Source organism: Cyprinus carpio, chromosome A14 (assembly GCF_018340385.1).
Source record: "Cyprinus carpio isolate SPL01 chromosome A14, ASM1834038v1, whole genome shotgun sequence".
NCBI classification, from domain to species: Eukaryota; Metazoa; Chordata; class Actinopteri; order Cypriniformes; family Cyprinidae; genus Cyprinus; species Cyprinus carpio.
In genome coordinates, this window is record NC_056585.1 from 27,816,993 (window position 1) to 27,838,658 (window position 21,666).

Sequence of the window (21,666 nt, forward strand, 5' to 3'; positions counted from 1 at the left end):
AACAAGAGAAACAAGGTAGACGGTGAATCGTGGGCTTTGTTTCTAATAGCAAGGAGATGATGACTACAGCGCTCTGTTTGCCACAGTTTAACTGTTGGAAAGGCCATGCTAGTGTTGTGGTGTGTGTACGGTAAGATGGTTTGAAAGAATAGCAGTGTAGAGGACGCTGCAATCAGCTTAGTGACATCAGCAAATGTTCAGCGGAGGGATGTATGGCGATGAAATGGAATGGTTTATCTAGAATAAATGATACAGTGATTGAGAGAATAAGATGAACAGTGGTTGCTGAATGGAAAAGAGATACAGAGAACGTGATTGTACACTGATTGAAACAACTTAATAGTTTTCTTGTGAAACCAAAAGGGCCGCACGGGGAAGTAGCCATTGGGAGTAAGAAACTGGTGCTTTTTTTCCTGATCTGAGAACATTTGTTCTATCGTCTAGCTTGGGCCCAACAAAAAAAATGAGGAATTGTACTGAGCTCTCTCAACAGAAAAAGGTTTTTCGGCTTACGAAACATATCACATCTGCTAGACAAAAATGGAAAACTGTTTGGAAAAAAGAGCAACTAAACGAGGGGAAAGTTAAAGGACTCACTGATGGGTTTCACTTTTTCTTTAATTTTTCTTTACTACTTTCTTTCCTCTCTCTTCTGATGGAGATCTTACGAGTGAGGATCACCTAAATGTGAATGGGATGAGGGATATGAAGAAAACGGCATTTCTTTCTGAGATTATTATTGAAAGAGTTATTAAATGTATTTTTTGTTGCAAGAAACCCACAGTAAATTTAGATAATGACGTTGACTGTGGGCTATGGGTCGGAAGGGAGAGGAAACACTTTTCTTAGTCATGGGAATAATCTAGAGTGCAGGGGTAGTCAATTAGCAATGTTTTTTGCCCCTTCTCTCAATTTCAATATTTTGTGGATAAATGAGTTGGAACCTGAAGACTCTTGATTATTAGAGCTGAAATACATAATATGAATTTCATTTTTTGTGAACATTTATGCTCCAAATTTAGGCATTGAGAGAATAAGGCTCTTTTCTAAATTAGAACAGTTTTTAAGACACACAAACATGATGGAGATTTTGTTGTTTTTTGGTGGAGACTGGAACTGCACCTTAGATTCCATAATAGACAGGAAATGGGGAAGAAAACCACATCAAGTGTCAGCCACTTGTCTTGCAAGATTGGTAAATAATTTTCACTTTATCAGATGTAAGTGGAGAGAAAAAACAATTCTTTAGTTAAACAATACTCTTGGGGTGAGTTTTAGTAATAACCACACTTTCTGCTGCTCGTTTAGACAGGTTTTACCTATCTCAAAATATGAGGAACAGGACCCTGAATTCAACTATTACTCCTGTCTCTTTTTCCAGACCACAAACTAATCACAGTTGAAGGTATTCTCATAACACAAAACCTATAAGGGAGTTCTTATTGGCATTTTTAATGTTAAATTGTTTGGAAGACACATTCTTTTGTGAAAATTTTAAGAATTTTTGGGAAGTTTGGAAGACTGAGAAAGGAAGATATGACAATATTATTCAGTGGTGGGAGATTGGGAAGGTGTTTATTAAGGAGTATTGCCAACAATATTCTTCTCTTTCTACTTTGTGTTTTTTTTAAAGAAAACATTAGAGAGTTTAGAGCAAGAGCTTAAGATTATTGAAGGGAAATATGATTGTAAATGCTTCTCCTAACTTGAAGGATATGTGGACTGAAAAGAAAAAATTGTTTGAATTTAACCCTTGATGAAAAAGTCAAAGGAGAAAAACTTATAAAAAAAATCGCTTTCTAACAAAAAAGAGACATAGATGCTCCTACGTCCTTCTTTTTTGATTTAGAACGGAAAAACTAAACATGAAAAAAAGATGTTTGTTTTTTTAACAAGATAAGGATGGACACCTTGTTTCAGATCCGGAAAGGATGCGTAGACTTGCAGCAGTGGATTTTTATACTGAACTATATACTCTGCTGAGTCCTAAAATGATCAATGTAGACATGAACTTTTACAAGATCTTCCTGAGCTATCTATAGAAAAAAAAAAAAAACTTTTGGAAGCACAACTTACTTTTAATGAACTGACCGCAGCAGTAATGGATCTCTCATCAGACGGGTACCAGGAATTGATGGACTTCCTGCCGAATTTTATAAATGTTTTGGAACTATATTGGTCATGATTTTTTTGAAGTTGCTCAGAAATGTATAAGTGAAGGATGTCTAACAAGAAGTTGTCAGCGTGCTATATTAACATTGCTTCCAAAGAAGGGAGATTTGACGCTAGTCTAAAAAAATTGGACACCTGGTAGCTATCTTATGCGTTCAGAATATAAAATTCTCTCTAAGTGTCTTGCTAATGCAGATTTAAATGATGTATTGCATGAAATTATTCATAAGGATCAATCATATTGTGTAAGGGGCAGATCTATTGCAGATAGTTTACATCTGATGCGGGATCTGTATGACTATGCTTTTATAAAAATGTTGATGTTGGGTTTTGTCAATGGACCGAGAGAAAGCCTTTGACAGAGTTGACCATATCTTTCTTTTTGAGACTCTTAAGGCTTTGGGATTTGGGGAAAATTTAATTTCATGTATAAATTTGCTTTATAATGAGGCAACTTGCTTGATAAAAATCGGTGGCGGTCTCAGTGTCCCCATAAAGGTTCAGAGGGGTATTAGACAAGGTTGCCCCATCTCAGGGCAGCTTTATAGCATTGCTTTTGAGCCGTTGCTCTGTAAATTAAGAAGAGAATTAATGGGACTGCAAATCAGAGAAATAGATTCTTCCCAGTTTATTAAAATGTCTGCATATGCGGATGATCTTACAGTCATAATAAGAGGTAATCAAGATGTTAATGTTGTTAAAAAGTGTTTAGAAAACTTATGAAAAAAGCATCCTCTGCAAAAGTTAACTGGGGCACAAAGTGTGGGCAGTATGGTGTGGGCATGACAATAATGGTCCCATCCTTCCTTGGAGAGTTGCAATGGGGGAAGAGAAGGTTTTAAATATTAGGGATGGTTTTTAGGATCTGAAGAATATAGAAAGCAGAATTGGGAGGGACTAGTGGAGAAAACATGTGCTCGGTTGTCTCGATGGAAATGGTTGCTCCTTCAGTTATCCTACAGGAGTAGAGTTTTGGTCTGTAATAATCTTATTGCTGCTACTTTATGGCATAAAATGATGATATTAGAACCTCCAGAAGAACTGATAATGGACATTCAGAAAAAACTAGTTGATTTTTTTTGGTCCGGGTATCACTGGCTAAAAGCACCAGTACTTTATTTGCCCAGGACGGAGGGAGGTCAAGGACTCATTGACATCAGATCTAGAATCAAAGCTTTCAGACTTCAGACCGCTCAAAGGACTCCCTGTTAAATGGTGAAGAAGTGAGTGGTTGTGGGGTAGCCCATGGGCTCCTGAGAAGATCAGGTAAAATGGGTTTTTGATCGTCAACTGTTCTTAATTGGACATTAAATAAGCTGGACTTAACTGGTTTTGTCATTGTTCTACAAGTCAGTGTTGAGAGCGTGGACTCTTTTAAAAGTTTGTGTAGAGATCTAAATGGTGAACAGAGTCAGTGGTTTATGGAAGAACCCTGATTTTTAACCCAAACATTGATGGTGGATGTTCTAAAATCAACCTCTGTGAGGCATGCTTTATGGTCTGCAAATATTGTAAAGATTAGACACTTATTGACTGATGATGGGATGGATTTCTGCAGAGACTCTGGCTACCAAGCTTGGCATAAGATCAGTCCGAGTTGTGCAGAGGCTGTTGAACCATCTATATGAGTGCATGCCGGTGGACTATAGTGACTCTTTATTTTACACAACAAAGAAAAAATGCTGCTGCTTCCTCTTTCCCAGAACTGGATATTACAGCTGCGACTGGCTTTGTGGCAAGAAAGTGAAGGTGGTATTCTATCCTTTAAGACAACCTCAACTGGGGCGTTTCAGAGACATTGGGAAAAAATCCGCTACTTATATGCTGTGTAAAAAGTTCTTCATCTTCGTTCACACTTGAAACTGTAAAAGGAGTTGTAAAATACCTTTTGGATCAGACTCTTCCCCAAAAGGTAGCTGGAGACCCATGTACAAGCCCCCCCATTGAAAAAAGGTCTGGAGACCTGCAGTGGCGTGTTGTACATGGGTATTATAGCTACAAAACAACACAGAGCAAATTTTGATCCACTAGTGGGGATAGGGTGTCCCTTTCTGTGGAACAGCAGGAGACAGTTTTTCATTTGTTTGCTTCTGACTGTAGTAGGTTATTGCCTCTCTTTTGAAATTCTTGAAAGGTGTGTCAGACATTAGGGGACCCCCAGTTTTTACACACTGAGTTTTTATTTATGGACCTAAATATAAAACGCTAGCAAGAGGGAGATTATGTATCATCTACTCAATTTTTATTTCGGACAAGCAAAGTTAGCTGTTTGGCTCTCTCGTAAAAGTAAAATAGGTGGTATGGGACAAACTGATGTGGTACTGATTTATGAGGGTTTGATGAAGTCAAGGTTAAGAATAGAATTTGAATATTATCGAGCTGACAATGAGAATATTGAAGGTTTTAAGTTTAAATGGGCTATAAATAACTGTATTTGCGATGTTGACTGCAATGGCAATTTACAAATTTATGTATAATTATATTTGATGATAATGGTTGTAAAAAGGTTTATGGGTGTTTGTTATTTATTTGTTTTCTTTGTTGGCTAAATATTTGATTGAAGAGATTGTTTTTTAATTTTTTGTAATCAAAAGTTGTTCAAGGTCTCTCTCTCTCTCTCAGCTCTCTCTCTCTCTCTCTCTCTCACACACACACACTCCTGGTTTCACTTCTTGTTTATACTGTAACCTTCTGTATAGACTCAGTTAGGTTTGCCCCTCCTCACATACGTTGGTTCTTTTTTTTTTTTTTACTTTATTCTACCTCTCTATGATTTCATTTCATTCATTTATTTTTAGCTTGAAGGTACAGATTCAGTTTTAAATCTGAGATTTAATTAAATCAATTTGTTTATTTTTATTATTTCTTTTATTTTCCTAAAGCTATTAGGACATTTTAATTTTAACCTTACCTTATTTTAGTTATTTGACCATCACCATCACCAACTGTTGTCTCCTTAATGACTGGGTACAGGTTTTAGTAGCCTAATTTCCTGTCTATTACCTTCCTTACACCAGGCCCCCTGAGCCGACTAGAAACACTTCCTGTTGTTTCTGTTTATTACCTTGAGGGTTTGATGTGTCCCTGCTAGTGCAGCTAACAGTCTCCCTAGGTTTTTATGACCATGCTGCATTACTTTAACAAGTGATAACTGCTTAGTAATCATATCTCCTAAAAATAAATAAGGAAAGCCCCTCCCTCTGTCTCTCTTCCTGATTTTATTTCAGTTTGTTTAGTTGATACCTTCATAGTGATTGAACCTGTCTGAACCATCAGAGAATACTTGGTAATAATGTTGATAAACCGAATAGTCTAAGTAATTAAATGACCCCCTAGTTATCACCCCCATCAACAGCGTTACTCATAATTTTCAGGTGCTCACTCAGACCAATCATCCACTCCCGCCTTATCGGCCACGATATCTACGCGTTTAGTGTGCATCACTAACTGATCACACTAGTTAACCATGCAACACAGAGCCAAACATTTAGCTCACCCAAATCTGTACCCTCTTGCATTGGCTTTCTGTGCTTTTCCCTCTCCACCTGTCTTACACCTGTGTCCAGATCATCCAGCCCTGCCACCCACCTGATCAGCCAGCAACCTCTGACTGAGCACTGAAACAGACGCCACCCCCGGTCCAGGACTACTCCTGATCTGCGGCACCTGAGCGAAACGGCTGGACGACAACCTGAACTGGCAGACAGACTATGATCAAACCAAGGCTACAGCTACAGAGGGACAGCCAGGATCACCGGTGCTCTTGCCCACAGCCGCATCATCCAGTTAAAGGAAACGGAAAATAATGCCCACAACGAGAGGCTGGAGGACTGGAAAGCGTGCGCAGATCTGCCAGACCAACTGGACCAGCAAGTGACAGCAGATGAAGAGAACAAGGAGCTACGGGAGGAAGTAGAAAACTTCAAGAGGCCTTTACAAAACCTGCACAGACACTTAGCATAGAAAGCAGCTTGGATAGAAGCCAGAGAAGCTCCAACAGGCTGAAACTCTCTTAAGTAATGGCCCTGGTGAATCGAAACAATGCCTGTGAATGCCACCTGCAAGCAGCCCAAGCTGGGTTGGGCAAGGTCCCTTCCAGAGGATCACTGCAGACACACACACCATGTGGACCCACATACCCCAACAAGCTGGCCAGAGACCTTACAACTGTCGACCTAAATACTGCAAAAAATCGGCCACAACACTTGCCTACTTGCAAAAACGGGGACTTTTATGCTTGAAAACCTCTGCCAATGTGACGGCACAAGACAGGACTATCTGCTCAGGATCACCCCCCAGCCTCGAGGCACACAACATCCCGTACCAGCAGACTAAATGGCGGCTATGAACTGTCAAAGCGTATTACAAAAACTACAAACTACGAGTCATACTACAACGAGTCTACGGCAGATGACCAGAACAGGCAACAAGGGAGGAAGGTTTCAACTCCAGAACCTTCCCTCCACCCGAAGTCTGCAGTACGTTGGCCTACAGAGAACACAGCGCTGCCTCCATAGAGACTGTTAAAATCCTGCCTATCTCTGCACAGTACCAGAACGGACTTTGGGAGAGCACATGGGCCAGCATGAAAAGATCCTGAGGACATTAAAGGAACTGTTGAGTCATACATGTATACCACCTTCTCATTGATAAAGAGCTGCTGGATCACATTGACCCTTTGATGAACTTGAGACAGTCGAAACTCAAGGCTAAAGTGCAAAACCCCTGCCACTTCAGCCAAACAGTTCACCCAGACAGACTGTCAGGTCACCGAGGTCACAAGAAAATCTCACAGCCAGCCATGAGAATAGGGCCTTGAGCCTAACACAACACCCTCCACAACAAACAACATCATCATCCCCACTATGACTTCTTGTTGTAAACCATGGTGACTGTCAAGGACACCTGCGTTTTAACCTGAAGTAAAATAACCAAAGCTCAACCTGCTACTTCCTGTTTTTTGCAGACGTTGCAACCCCCTTGAGAAGCCCTGTCAAGTGTGAGAACCTTCTGCCAAGACCTTACCAGACATTTACTCTTGTGAATATATAAGACTGCAGTCCCAGCATATACAAAAAGGGGTCGCTGTTCAGCTCAACAGACAGCGTGGCCAAACCCTCAACCACACACCTTCAAGGGAATGGAGGGAACCCAGCCCCACTTTGAGCAACACCCCCTTTTCTGAAGAGACAACTGCTAACTGCTAAAGCTGCTCTTCACAAGAGACATTGATGCATAGCTAAAGCTAACTATGTGGACTTACTCAAGACCACCTAACATCAAACTCAAATGGCATCTGCATTCTTTGCCATGCCTGATTTACCCTCATCCCAAGGAGTTTCATCTGACAGCTGGATTCACCAACTACTGCCTTAGAGCTGGTCTACACCATCAACATGACCAGAACTAAAGGGAGTGCCCACTTCAGCAGAACACTGCTCCCACCAGAGCACAAACTACTCAGATGACAAAAAGAGCCTGCTCTGCACTTCCTGAACCATCCAGCGATTCTCCAGTCACAACGGAACCTGGAAAGTGATCACAGAGATGTGCCTCCAAACTTTAATGGCCCTCAACAGCCAATGCATCCATTCAGAGGACCAACGCCCCAAAGCCCCATGGTCAATGGCCATTTAAGGATGCAATGTTGAGGCACGGTGTGCCCAGATAAGGTGTTTTGTGGGTTAACAGCAAACCTCTCCCACAGCAACATGGCAAGCTGGACTTCCAGTCAGCAAAGTACAAGTGACAGCCATCCTGATCGTCCTTCAAATCGCATTGACTCACAAGAAATGCATCAGAAAACTCAGACTCAAAGAAATTGTCAATATTGGATTTTGGAAACACTCACGTCGGGATACACACACCAGTTGTGGTAGCCTACCACGACAGTAACCCACAGTTATACCTGGCCCCAAATCTGCGTATGCGTACCCTGACCAAAGACATTCATTATCTCTGCCCCAGCAAGCCCTTCCTCCGAGACAACACTGAAGGAATCTGTGGGTTACAACCCATACAGAGAGAGACACTCTGCCTGGCTGAGGCCAAGCCTCACACACAAGTCACAGAAACTCAAGCAGAGATTGTGGGAAATCAGTGGCTCGTTAACACTTCCATCCATAATTCCACATTGACCCATGACCAGCATGACACTGCCACCCGTGTCAGCCTGCCCAACCAGAGTATGTGGATTCAAATGCCCAAAAATTCCAGCTTTCTTCAAGGGCTACAGTCTCACTCTGGAACCTGAATTGGAACTGAACATTGAGAAAGGGGGGTCCCAGATGATTCACATCACCCCAATCGACACAGCCCTCCTAGCACTGTCTCGGCTGCCTTTCCAGACCACCTTTCCCATCGCCAGATCCTGGACCTCCGCCGACATGGCACTTTGCTTCGCCACAGCAATCAAGTACACCCTAACTCTCGGCTTTGCCTTTGTCCTGTTTAACAGAGTCAACAGGATGCAAAGGTCCATGAACAGGTGCACAGTTGCCCTTCCTTGAACCTTCAAATGGAGCTACCGGAAAAGCGGGACCCAGGCTGAGACAATGTTGAACCTGACCAAGGTAAACACCCAAGCTGATGGTCCAAAGGATGAGGAAAATTAGCAACCACCTAGCATCTGACCATCAGGATGCACCTGCCATCCGGCCTTGCTGATCCACCTGCCATCCGATCATCATGATCCACCTGCTGTCCGACTATCATGACAACCCTTGTCTGACGATGTTTGCGTGGAACTTCGTCAGCCAAAAGGGGGGAATTCTGTAGCATCTGCTTAAGATCATGTACAATCATTTGGGCTTTATGTTGTAGGGATTCCTTTAGCCTTTTGACATTTGCATATAAATTACAGAATCTGGCCCCATAGTATACATTTATATGAGTGCTTAATGGCAAGGTTTACCCCCATTATCTGGAAGATACTGAGCAGACCTTCCTTAAGGTCTCCCGATCCAACTTCAAACACATTCCGAGATAACTAGATAGCCCTTGATGCCAGACACCTAATGGGCCCGGCTGAGCACATACACACACACACTAAAACCTTCTTGCATTTAACTCAGGATATAAGCCATTCTAAATGTATACGATATATTCCTGTGTGTTTGTATGTTTTCCAGCTCATATTAGCATAGTTATGATTCTCTAGTCATGTTATTTTTTTTTTTTTTTTTTTTTTTTTTTATTAATTTTTTTTTTTTGCCCAGCCACCACCCCCCCGTCTTCAGAGGTCAACTTTATTTTTATTCATATAACAAAATAAGACAGATCATATATTTGTAATTAATAAAGAGTGACAAGCCGTAACAGGCAGACAGGGAGGTACACAGACAGACAGTCAGACAGACACACGGCCAGATAGACAAATAGACAGACAGACAGACAGATAAACAGTCAGACAGACAGACAGACAGAGAATAGTTATAAGTGTGAGATTGGTATGTCTGTAAGTGTGTGACTGTTAGGTGTTATTAAGGCAGCTATATTGGGGGGGGGGGGGGGGGGGGTTGGTAAGGATGGTTGGAGGGGAGGGGGGTGGAGAGGGGGTGAGTGGGAAAGTACGTGGTTTACATCAGCTGTTGAATTGGTAGAAAGGTTATGAGAGGATTCCAGGTTTTTTTAAAGGCAGATATGTTGTTCTTTTTATGAGCTATGGTTTCTTCTGTCAAAATGAATTCTGTGATTAAGTTAGTCCAATGGGAAAAATGACAAAAAGATTTTGGATTTCCAGTTTTGAAAGATTATTTTTTTAGCGATTGCTAGAGAGACAAGAACTGGGGTTTTGTATTTGGAAGGGATAGAGGTTTCTGAAGTGTCTCCCAGGAGACAGAGTGCAGGAGACAGTGGGACTCTGCAGTCCAGGATCGAAGATAGTGTGTTGGTTAATGTGGTCCAAAGAGAGTGAACAGGCTGGCAGAGCCAGGTTGCGTGGAGATAGGTGTCTGTGCTCCCAGAGGTACACTGTGAGCAAATGTCTGTGTCAGATAATTTCATTTTAAATAGTTTACTCTGAGTGATGTGGATTCTGTGGACAGTTTTATATTGTATGAGTTGTAAATTGGTGTTGGTGGTCATAGAAAAGGTGTTCCTGCAGATCTGCATCCAGAAATCCGGGTCGGAGGATAGCATGAGGTCACTTTCCCACTTCCCCTTGGGCAGGGTTATTGTGGGGTTAGATGAAGTGATGAGGCTGTAGAGTTTAGATATAAGTTTTCTCGGGTGGTTGCCTATCTCTAATAACTTATAACTTATTTTAGAAGGCTGTAGGGTGTTAGTTAGTGTTATTTTACTTTGAATTAAAAATTTAAGCTGTTGGTAGTGGAGAAATTGGTCTCTCCCAATCCCAAATTTCTGGACAATTGAGGGGAATGACATAAATTTATGATTTTCAAATACGTGGTGAAGGTGGGTGATGCCATTTTGTTGCCATTTGGGGAAGTGGATTGGTTTATTGTAAAGACGGAGGTCAGGGTTGTGCCAGATTGGGGTAAACCTACATGGAGCTTGGGGTGATTTGGTGATTTTATTAGTTTTCCACCAGGCTGACAGAGTTGTTGCTATTGTAATGTTATGATAGAAGTCTAGTTTTTTGATTGACTGTGGTAGAAAGGGGAGGTCTGCGATTGAGTTGGGGGAGCACAAGTATTGCTCAAGATCAAGCCATGGATCGGAATGTGTCTGTTGTTGAGTCCATTTATATAGGTATTGTAATTGGTTTGCCAGGTAATAGTGCATGAAATTTGGTGCTTCAAGTCCGCCTAAGTGTTTTGCGTTTTGAAGTGTTGTAAGTGCTATCCTTGTTTTTTTATTTTTCCAGTAGAAGTGAGTGGTGAGGGAATTTAATTTTTTGAACCAATAGTCTGTCGGGGGTAATTGGGATCATTGAAAATAGGTAATTGATCTGGGGGAGTGAGTATCTTCATTTTGATTGTTGCTATACGGCCTGTGAGAGTGAGTGGGAGCTTGTTCCATCGTTTATAATCATCTTCTATTTTCTTGAGGAGTGAGGCATAGTTGAGGTTGTATAGCTCTGACAGCCTGGGGGAAATTGATATGCCTAAATACTTGATGTTACCCGTGTTGAGGGGAAGGGAGGGGTCATGAGCTACAGAGTCCACATCGTCTCCTAATAGCGGAAGTATAGTTGATTTATTCCAGTTGATTTTGTAGTGAGAGACTTTTGAGAATTTGTTGATGACATTGAATGCTTCGTTAAGTGATTGGGATGGAGTTTTTGTAAGTATAATAGTAAATCATCCGCATATAGACTAATTTTGTGTTGAGAGTTGTTGACTTGGATTCCTTTAATTTTATTGTTTTTGCGTATTGCTGCTGCGAGTGGTTCGATGAATATGGCAAAGAGGGATGGAGAGAGTGGGCATCCCTGTCTGGTTCCTTGGTGCAGAGTGAAGCTTGGTGAAGTGATCCCATTTGTGATGACTGCGGCCCTTGGAGAAGTGTATAGTGTTGTTATCCATTGAATGAATGACTCTCCAAAACCGAATTTACGGAGGGTGGTGAATAAAAATGTCCAGTTGACCTTGTCGAATGCTTTTTCTGCGTCTAGTGATGCAACTATAGTTTTTTTGTGACTGTCCTTGTGCAATGCTGATGAGATTAAAAAGTCTGCGGATATTGTCTTTTGCATTTCTATTTTTGATGAAGCCTGTCTGGTCTGGGTGAATTAGTGAATGCATAACTGTTTCAATCCTGGTAGTTAGAGTCTTTGTGATAATTTTCCAGATCAGTGTTGATTAATGAAAGTGGGCGGTAACTAGAAGGATGTGTTGGGTCCTTATTGGGTTTCAAAAAAACAGTAATGAGCGCTGTGTTCATATGTGTGGGAATGGTACATGTAGTTTGGATTTCTGTGAGTAATTTGTTAAAAGTTGGAGATAAGATGTCCCAAAAGTGTTTGTAGAATTCTGCCGGTAGTCCGTCAGGTCCAGGTGATTTATTGTTTTGCATGCTTTGTAAGGCTTTGATAAGTTCTTCAGGTGTGATGGATTGTTCTAAAAAGGTTGCTTGTTCTGTGGTTAATGAGGGGAAGGTCCAGATTGTTAAGAAAAGAGTCAATTTCAGATTGTAGAGTTTGGGTGCCGTTAGTGTACAAAGAACTGTAGAAATGGCGAAAAGAGTTATTGATTTCTTGAGGATCCTGCGTAGTTTTGCCTGAAGTGTCCAAAATAGATGGGATAAGTGATTTGTCTTTTTTGTATTGTAACATGTTTGCCAAATACTTGCCTGCTTTATTGCTGAGGTGAAACTGATCATATTTGAGTTGCTGTATACAGAACTGTGTTTTTTTGTTTATGATACTATCTAATTGAGTCCTAACTTGCTTGAGTTCAGTTTGTACTTCTTCAGATGGGGCGGTAAACTGTGGATTGCTAAGCAGTTTTATTTTCTGTTCAAGAGTGTTTTCCAATTGTTGTTGCTGTTTTTTTCTTGTGTGATGAATATGATATAATTATGCCTCTCATGGACTTCTTTGCCCGATTCCCAAAGTGTTGATGGTGAGATTTTCTGGAGAGTCGTTCATCTCCAGAAAGGATGCCCACTCTCTTCTTATAAGGGTGGTAAAAATTGGGGTCTTCTAGTAGAGAATGTTGAAGCGCCATCTTGTAGAGATTATATTTTGTGCTGGGATGTTTAAAGATAAAAAAACATGAAAAAAATAACAGACAACAATTTAATGAGCGTAATTTTCTAATATCTGTTGAATTAAGGAGTTGCTAACCAAAAAAAAATCTATTCTAGAGGAAGAATGGTAGGCTGAAGAGGCATATGAATATTCTCTTAGCAGTGGGTTTCTTGCTCTCCAGCTATCGCCAAGGCCATAATCCATCATGTATTGTTTAATTACTTCTGATGAGTGACAAGTTCGTCTGTTACTGTGATTATGTGTACGGTCAAATGATGGGTTGAGAACAGTATTGAAATCTCCGGCTACTATGAGATTTGTGGAATTGTACAGCAGAGAGAAGAGATTATGAAAGAAAGATGGGTCATCATTGTTTGGAGCGTAAATGTTTGCTAGCGTAAAAGTTAAGTGATTGATTGATATATTGATGATAATAAATCTACCTTCTGGATCTGAAATTGAGGAATTAAGAGTGAAGCTGATGCTTTTATTTATCAAGATAGAAACGCCTCTTTGCTTGCTATTAAATGTAGATGAGAATATTTTGTCAAATTGTTTGAAATTCAGATGTTGTAGTTCTGTATCTGTTAAGTGTGTTTCTTGTAAGAAGCAAATATCTGCCCTTAATTTAACGAGGTGGTTAATTACTTTAATTTTTTTAGGGGTGGTGTGAAAGCCACGTACATTCCATGTTATCAGTTTAAGTGTTTGCATGATTAAATATAAATACTAATAGTATAAGATGTGCTATTTGTACCTAAGATAGGTACCCATGATATGTAGTAGGAGGGGGAGGGGGAGGGGTGAGAGTAAGTTTCCAGGCTTGCTGACTGGCTCGTTCGAACAGACACAAAGCATAGATGTACAGAACACAAATATATAAACGCTGGTCTACACATAAATAGACAGGACCCATATACAAATAACCGACATACACTATGTGGGAGACATAGAGAATGGCGTGTAACATGAAAGAAAAAAATACTGGGAGATAATAACACACTGCATGTGTTGCTGAATGCAGACATGGCGTTGTGGGAATAGAAGAGAATAAAGAGGAGAAGAGAAAAAAAAGAAAAAAAAGAAGAAGAGACATCAGGGTCTATAATCAGAGTTCAGTAATAACTATTGGCATGATGAATGATATATGTAACAGGTTATGGCAGTATAACTATAAAGAATGCATTTGGAACAGTCAGTGTTAAAATGAAAAGTGAAAGTTTAGTTAGGATACAGCCACGTAGTGATGTTTGGATCACGGTAGAGTGTTCCATCCACGTAAAGTTTGTCTACCGATAATGTAGCTCGCTTTCCTTCTTCGCGAAAACGCTTCATCATCGGGACTAGTTTTCGGCTGCGATCTTGAATTTGTTTGGGGAACTGATCGTACATCCCATACGTGGTGTTCTTCAGTTGATTTCCTCTGCTTTTAACGAGTTCTTTGTGCTTTATATTTTCAAATTTAACGATTATTGGAGGTGGTTTTTTGGGGTCTTTGGATGGAAGACGATGAACTCGGTGGAAAGTTATTTCCTCAACTGTTGCTGCAGGCAGTTTGAGCGAGTCGTGCATGAACTCTCGTATTGCCTTCTCTGGATCATCGGATGTGTTTTGTGGAGGTATGTTTAGTCCAGAAAATATGAGATTATCGCGCATGCTGCGACACTGGATGTCCAATATGGTTTCTTGCATAATTTGATTTTCTTTGGTGAGTTTTGTGACTTGAGTGGAGAGGTGTGATGCGTTTTTTTTTAGTTCGATGTTATCTAGCATTAGAGTTTCGATTTGAGATTGGGAAAATTCGAGACTAGCTTTCAGATCACGGATGTCTATATGGAGAAGTTCGAGTATGGCAAGTTTGGAGTTTATGGATGCGAGTACACTGACCTCGACTGTAGTTTCTTCGTCTGTTTCAGTGGATGAATCCCGTTTGCGTATTTTCCTGTTTGGTTCTGACATAATGTCCAGAATTTATAGAAATAGCTGTCAATGAAGTTGAACAGGTTATCCGGGTCTTGACAAGATTGGTTATCCAGTATGGTGAAGGTTGTTTTGATAAATGAGTGAAGTTGATAGTAATCCAGTGTTTGCGTTGCGTTGCGTTCAGAGCGCTGCCATGTTGGTTCTCACCCACAGTCTCGCGATAGTCTCAGTCTCGACTCATACTCATTCTCTAGTCATGTTAGATAAGTGCCTATATTCAAGCATAAGAATGTATCTTTATGTTTCTATCTGTCTTGCATATCTTTCTTGGTACCTAATTAAACCTCTCGGTTTGCCTTAGCTAAAATCTCTACTATGTGAGGCTAAAATGCATCATACTATTTGTACCATAGTTTGGGTTACCAGATAACCAGTTAACAATAAAATATGCAAGTCAGGTGTCATTGAGACAAAGAAACACTTTCCTGCTGAAACTATATGCCTTGCTATTGGTCAATCCAACCAAAAGGGGTGTTACTGGGAAATCAGATAAAACCTCTTCCACACCCAATAGGTTTCTCTCTTAAGTCTTCTCTTAACTTGCGGTTCCCTGGGGACACCCATCACCTTGGACACCTCGCGACTCCCCTTCCGGGGGGAGTCCGATCTTCTGGCAGTTTTCAGCAACTTTGTTGATTCACTTCGGAGCAGTCAACCCATGGATGAAATGACAAAGGTTTCACTCCTAACAGGAATCTACCCATTATACATGCACTGGGACACTTTACTCAGCAACTACAGAACCAATGCAAGTAACCGCTTGTTAACGATTTAGATGCGCTTCTAGGCTTTGACCCCTTTTAATTAAGGTGATGAGATTATTTGATGGTTCTTAACAGGTTGTGATTTAGTTTATGAGTAAATACTGCCATGACTCTCCACTCTCTTGCGCGTGAGCGCTCGCTCGCTCGCTCTCTCTCTCACTCTCTGCAGTACGCTCTCTCTCTCTCTCTCTCTCTCTCTCTCTCTCTCTCTCTCTCTCTCTCTCTCTGTCCATGCCTTCCTTGCGTTGGCATCTATGTTTAATGTGTGTATGTTTGTGTTTTAGTCTGATGTTGCATGTTCCCCTGTAGTGTAGTTTAATAAACATCCATATGTATTCACACTTGGTTGTCTGTGTTTGCTGCTCACAGAACGAGGTCACTTTAACGTTCCGGTTTCGTTACATGCTCTGGAAGCAATGTATTAGTAGTAAAATTATTTTTCGTGGCCAGAGAAATAATTTTACTTAGAGTCAATAAACGATTAACACTGTCCGCCCTGCGGACGAACAAATCATTTTATTGTACTATTAATGATATAATGCTAGTAATTCCTGAAGATGAATGTAGTTAATAATAACCCGTTATGATTAATTATGTACACCTCACTTTGAGCTAATTTGTTACATTACACTGCAACGTTTTCCTTGACATCTAATGATTTCAGGGCACATGAGCTCCTGACCGTGATGAATGATTGAGTTATAAAAACACAAATCAACTCATTCTCACCTGTGAGAGTTTATCCCATTTCTTCTGGAGTTTATATCTCTGCGGTTTTTACAACCAGAGGCTGCACATCTTTGAAAACTTGCTGATTTTTACTTTGAGTGACATGTTGACTGTTCCAAGATGGCGGATGCATCGATGTATCTGGGTCAGTCGAATCTACATCTACATATCTATGGTTCTTCATGAAATGTTACAATTTTGTTGCAGATGAAACATAATGTGGAGTGCATTTATTTGTGTTTATATTTTTAACACATTACTTTTTCAGTAAATTTATGAAATTAATGCATGAAATCAGCAGCCCTAGTTGCAATATTACATTAAGAGTCTGCAGTGATCTACTCACAGTCTGTACAGTTTATATTAGTGGAGTGTTAAACGTGTGAGAAAGTGTGTGTTTTTTCTTCAGGTCTGTTGTGCTGAAAAGTTTGAGGAAGGATTCATCAAATGATGTCAATCCATTAAATGTGATGTCAAAAAGATCAAGACATTATTTATAAAGAGAGAAATGCTGCAGGTTAATGGAACTGGACAGAAAGTGCAGAACAAAGACAATCTATGCTTTATCAGAATAAAACATGTCAACATGCAAAAAGTGTTTGTAGACAGTGAAAGTAAATTTAAATAAAATCAACATTTAAATTTGCTTTATGACTGAAGAAAACAAAAACACACAAGATATAAAAATACAAAACAAAAAAATAAAAAAAAATATTAATTTAAAATTTAAATTTACATCTGACATCTGTAGATTTTGCTACATTGTGTTTGTGTGTGTGTGTGTGTGTTTCTTCAGGTCTGGATCGGTTCTGCAGTTTTGGTCAATCTGTTCCCTGTTACGTAGCTCTGGGAGACAAACTCAATCTGCTGATGGTGGACGCTAGCAAATATGACCTGCAGATAAAAAAGAGAATAAACAACAACACACAAGATGGTCCAGTTTGTAGAGTAAAGAATGACAGGATGAGGATGAGTGAATGTGATCTTTATAATAACAGACCTGAAGTGAAAGTCATTAATGGGACTGTGATAATAAACTGTGTGATCAGAGCAGATTCTGGGAATTACAGATTAACACTCTTTCACTCAGACGGCACAGAAACATCTAGAGATCTTCAAGTGATTGTTGAAGGTACAGAAACTCTCTCATCAGACTCATTCCAGTCTCATGTTCTCCAAAGATCTCACTCTCATGCAGATCAATCAGTTGAATCTCTGGGAAGGTTTTTATTGCAGCTCATTACTGAATGTCTAGAAGAATTTAGTCTAATTCATCTGCACTTTCCATGTAAGACTGTTTTCAAAATGAAATAACAGCATGCTGCTTACTGTATACTGCATACTGTTTTAGAAAAACATAAAAGCATTTCAAACAGTTATTTGCTGCATTGTCTCATGACTGACCTACTGTACACTGCATGTTTAATTCAGTCCAGCTATTATATCAGATATCAATTTTGTTTAGAAATGTCTTTATATTGGCTTATAAAAAGGCGAGAAAGAGTCATGTGACTGTCATGTGTCCCTCCCTCCAGCTCCTGTTGGCTCAGTGGAAGTGTCAATCAGCTGCTCCTCCAATCAGAGGTCAGTGTCCTGCTCATCTGACGGGGATCACATCATCTACAGCTGGACTCTGAATGGAGAAATACTAGAACAAGGACCAATGAATGGAAACACCACCATTCAGCTAAATGAGGGAACTGATGGAGACATCAGCTGCAGCGTGAAGAACCACATCAGTCACGCACAGAAGACCATTAGAGCCAAACCCTGTCCTGGTGAGTTCATATCTATTCATCTACAGATAATCAACTGCCCTGCACTGATTGATTGATTGATTGATGTGTTTGTGTTGTTCAGTGTGTTCAGTGTCTGTGGTGTTTGTTCTGGTCTGGTGTCTCCAGATGATGGTTCTGTTCGGTCTGTTAGGAGGTTTTCACATCTACATGAGACACACGTCAGGTGAGAGACATTTATCATCATCATTATGGATTTGACATTCAAATATTAAGAGTGTGAAGATGATGATGATGATGATGATGTAATGCTTTTAGGAAAGAAACAGGAAGATCAGAAAGTGAGAATGAGAAGATTTAGAGAGAGACATGAACACACAGCAGAAGATTCATGAGAGCAGCAGCAGATCTTCACATCTGTGAGAAATGAGTTCAGAATCAGTCCAGCTTTCACCTGTCAACAACAGATCTTATATAAAAACCAAGAGATTCATTAAACCAGGAGATATGAATTAACCAGATTTTCTACAGTTTTAGTTATGAAGATTATTTTCTGGACAGTTGTGTTTTGTAATAGTTTTTGCTTATTTTATTATTTGTCTTTCCTCTTTGAATGAACTAGCAGTATTTTTATGTCATTATATGAAACTCCTTCTGTTCATCTGTGATCAAACTCTTTTATTTCTCTGAATCAGATCTGTCAGATCGTGAACTCATTCTGTGTGTTTATTTTCACATTTCTGCTCTTGCTCTTTTACTTTATTCTTGATTTGGGTTGATTTCTCTTTATTTTCAGTGTCTGTTTAGATGTTTTATCAGTTTGAAGCTCTTCATCCGTGTCTCAGTTTTGCAGCGTCTGGTGTTTTCTGACTGTGGTTTTGCTTGAATTTGCAGTTTTTACATGACTTTTAACAAGTTTAACCACATTTGTGCATTTTTCTTCACAAGATATGTGTGTCATTTTAGAATATTGATAAGCCGTTCTTTAGAAATTGTAATGGGCTCATTGCTGAATTTGTTATGCTTAACTTTTTTGAGGTAAATGGAAATAAAACACTTTGAAGTTAAACAGTATTTCCAGTCAAAAGTCACAAGCTAATTAAATGTAAAAAAAATTTAATACAGTCCATTTTCATTTGATCTAACAGAATGATTCCACGTTTGTTATTTATTTTAGACTATTCATGGTAAATTCTAGATTGACTGTAGGTCAAAACTTATACAACAACATTAGGCCTATTCACTGTAGCAATAAAATTATTCCTCAGCACAAGATATAGTAGCCAAACCTTTTTGTGTTTATGAACATAAAGTAAACATTGTATTTCCCACAAAATCTGACCCGACAGCTCAGAATATAGATTATTTGTAGACTCAGCACAGAGAATCGGGATAAAACAAAAGCAAAAACACTGATACTGTCTTATTTATTAACCCCTTAACTGTCACTCACATTTTTGAACAGACGTGAAAGTGCACGATCCAAACTTACATTTTTATAATTCTTGAATGAAAAAATTTTGTAACATGATATTGATGTACCATTTTCATGGTAATGCAATGTCTGCTTTTAAAATGGGTTTCAAAGGATGAATTTTGAGATTTTAAATTTCCAGCTGATGTTTAATTTCTGATGATTTCTAAAGTGTGACAGAGAAAAAGACAACGAAGAAGACTTTTTTTTGACAAGGTTCAGAACTTCCGTTATGATGTAGATTTTTGAGGTGCACTCTTGTCATAAATTAATCTATTACTGTACCTACATAATTTTTAACAAAAACATTGGTAAAATATCTATTTAGGAGTCTTAGACCTTTCCAACGATATATAGTTTGTCATGATTAGATAAGGATTTAATTGTAATATAGTGAAATAAATGTAGGTGTCCCACAGAGGGGACTGGTGACAGTTTAATGAATTAATGAATAATCCTTAATTTTTTGTTAATTATGAATGAATAATTGGCTGATTTTATCTAAAAAAAAAAAATTAAAAAAAAGCATCCGTAATGTGGCTTTAATTACAATACAAGTTAAAATAAAACAAATCAAACTAATCTCAAATTAAACATATCACATCACAAAAAAAAAAAGAAAATTATTTTAATGAAGTGTAATGAAATGTGTTTATGCTGTTTAAGGTTCAAAAAACACATTATTTTCTACATAATGTACATTATTGTTTCTCCTCTATCCCCCTCCTTCTGAAACGCGTAGATTTTTACAAAGCTCATCAGTCTGAAAAGAGGTGTGTTCTGATTGGCCAGCTATTCAGTGAGTTGTGATTGGCTGAATACCTCAAGTGTGTGATGGAAATGTTATGCCCCTTAACATACTGTGATGCTGTGTGTCCCGGTGCGACGAGACAAAACCAACAAAACCCATTACAAACGAGCTGTATGTCCAGTAGGGACATAATTACTGATTATAATGACTTATACTGTGTTTTCGTTGTGTATCGCTCTGAGTAAACATAAAACCATGTCTGCATTTGTGATCGGAGAAGCGACAAACAAGCACTACTCTACTGCTCAAAACTGGAGTTTGAATCATCAGTGGCAAATTCTTTAAATATAAAACATGTACTTACAGAATATGAGTCAGAACAGATGGCATTGTAGTCTTCTCTCCCAGCATTAGGAAACAGTCCTCCATAAAATGTGCTGCACACATCTGAATATTTGGGTTGAACTGTTCTGGAACAGTGTTGTAAATACAACTTAACCACTGATTTCTAGTTGTGTCCTTTTTTTGTTTGGAAGACCAAACAAAGTAGTTTTGCTTTCACAACGAAACACAGTGTCTCCACGACACACAACACTACAATCAGAATAAAAGTTACACCTTCTTTCTTTGCGTGAACATTTGGGCGTTGTTATGCAAATCTTCCCACATCGTGATGTAGAGATGTGGGGGGGTGTTAGAAATAGCCATTTCAGGGGGGCGTGACGAGTCTTAACTTTTATAAAGAATATCTCTTTGGATTTGAGACTTTAGTCTTTACAACTTTACAGATTTTCTTTATACACCAAGAGCTTGTAACACTCCAAAGAGAAAGAAACAAATGAAATCGCATCATATGACCCCTTTAAGCCTGATGTTCTGAGTGAAGTGAAAGCAGCTGTAGTTGTAGTTTCCTCCTGCAGGTGTCGCTCTCTACATGAGCAGCTCTGAGCAGCTATAAACTCAATGTCCCATGAGTCTCAGCTGCAGCAGACAGAAGATTGAAGCTCAGAATCCTCTCTTCATTCACACATCAACTGATGGATCCGAGTCACACATCATCACACACAGTCTGCTGGAAACACCACATATAGACCTGATTCTGCTTTACTCTCAATAAACATGTCTACAGCATTTCATCAGTGAAGGAAAGATACTGTTTCATTTGATTTAAAGGAAAATCTGTAAAGTGTTTCTCATAATTACTCATTTTAAATAATTTATAAACAAATACTCCCCACTTGTTGCTTCTAAAACAAGATTTTTTTTTAGAAAATGTGTTTGAAAATGGTTCCTTCGTTCTCTTAGTTTCTTGTTGTAGATGAATTGTGATGTGAACTAACAGCATGTGTCTTCCCCCATATGAGGAAACTTCCTCTTTCCTCGGTGAAGCGGTCAGAGGTTTC

General features: G+C 39.3%; 1 protein-coding gene across 1 annotated transcript in view; it reads left to right on the forward strand.

Moving 5' to 3' along the window:
* LOC122147494 overlaps positions 1 to 18,512 on the forward strand; it is a 27,071-nt gene extending 8,559 nt beyond the window's left edge. Inside the window, exons 2-5 of the mRNA XM_042770469.1 lie at positions 17,099 to 17,434; positions 17,838 to 18,080; positions 18,172 to 18,264; positions 18,357 to 18,512. Coding sequence (XP_042626403.1) covers positions 17,173 to 17,434; positions 17,838 to 18,080; positions 18,172 to 18,264; positions 18,357 to 18,433 — 675 coding nt within the window. The 5' untranslated portion in view covers positions 17,099 to 17,172 and the 3' untranslated portion in view covers positions 18,434 to 18,512. The remainder of the gene's footprint in view (positions 1 to 17,098; positions 17,435 to 17,837; positions 18,081 to 18,171; positions 18,265 to 18,356) is intronic.
* The last annotated feature ends 3,154 nt before the right edge of the window (positions 18,513 to 21,666 follow it).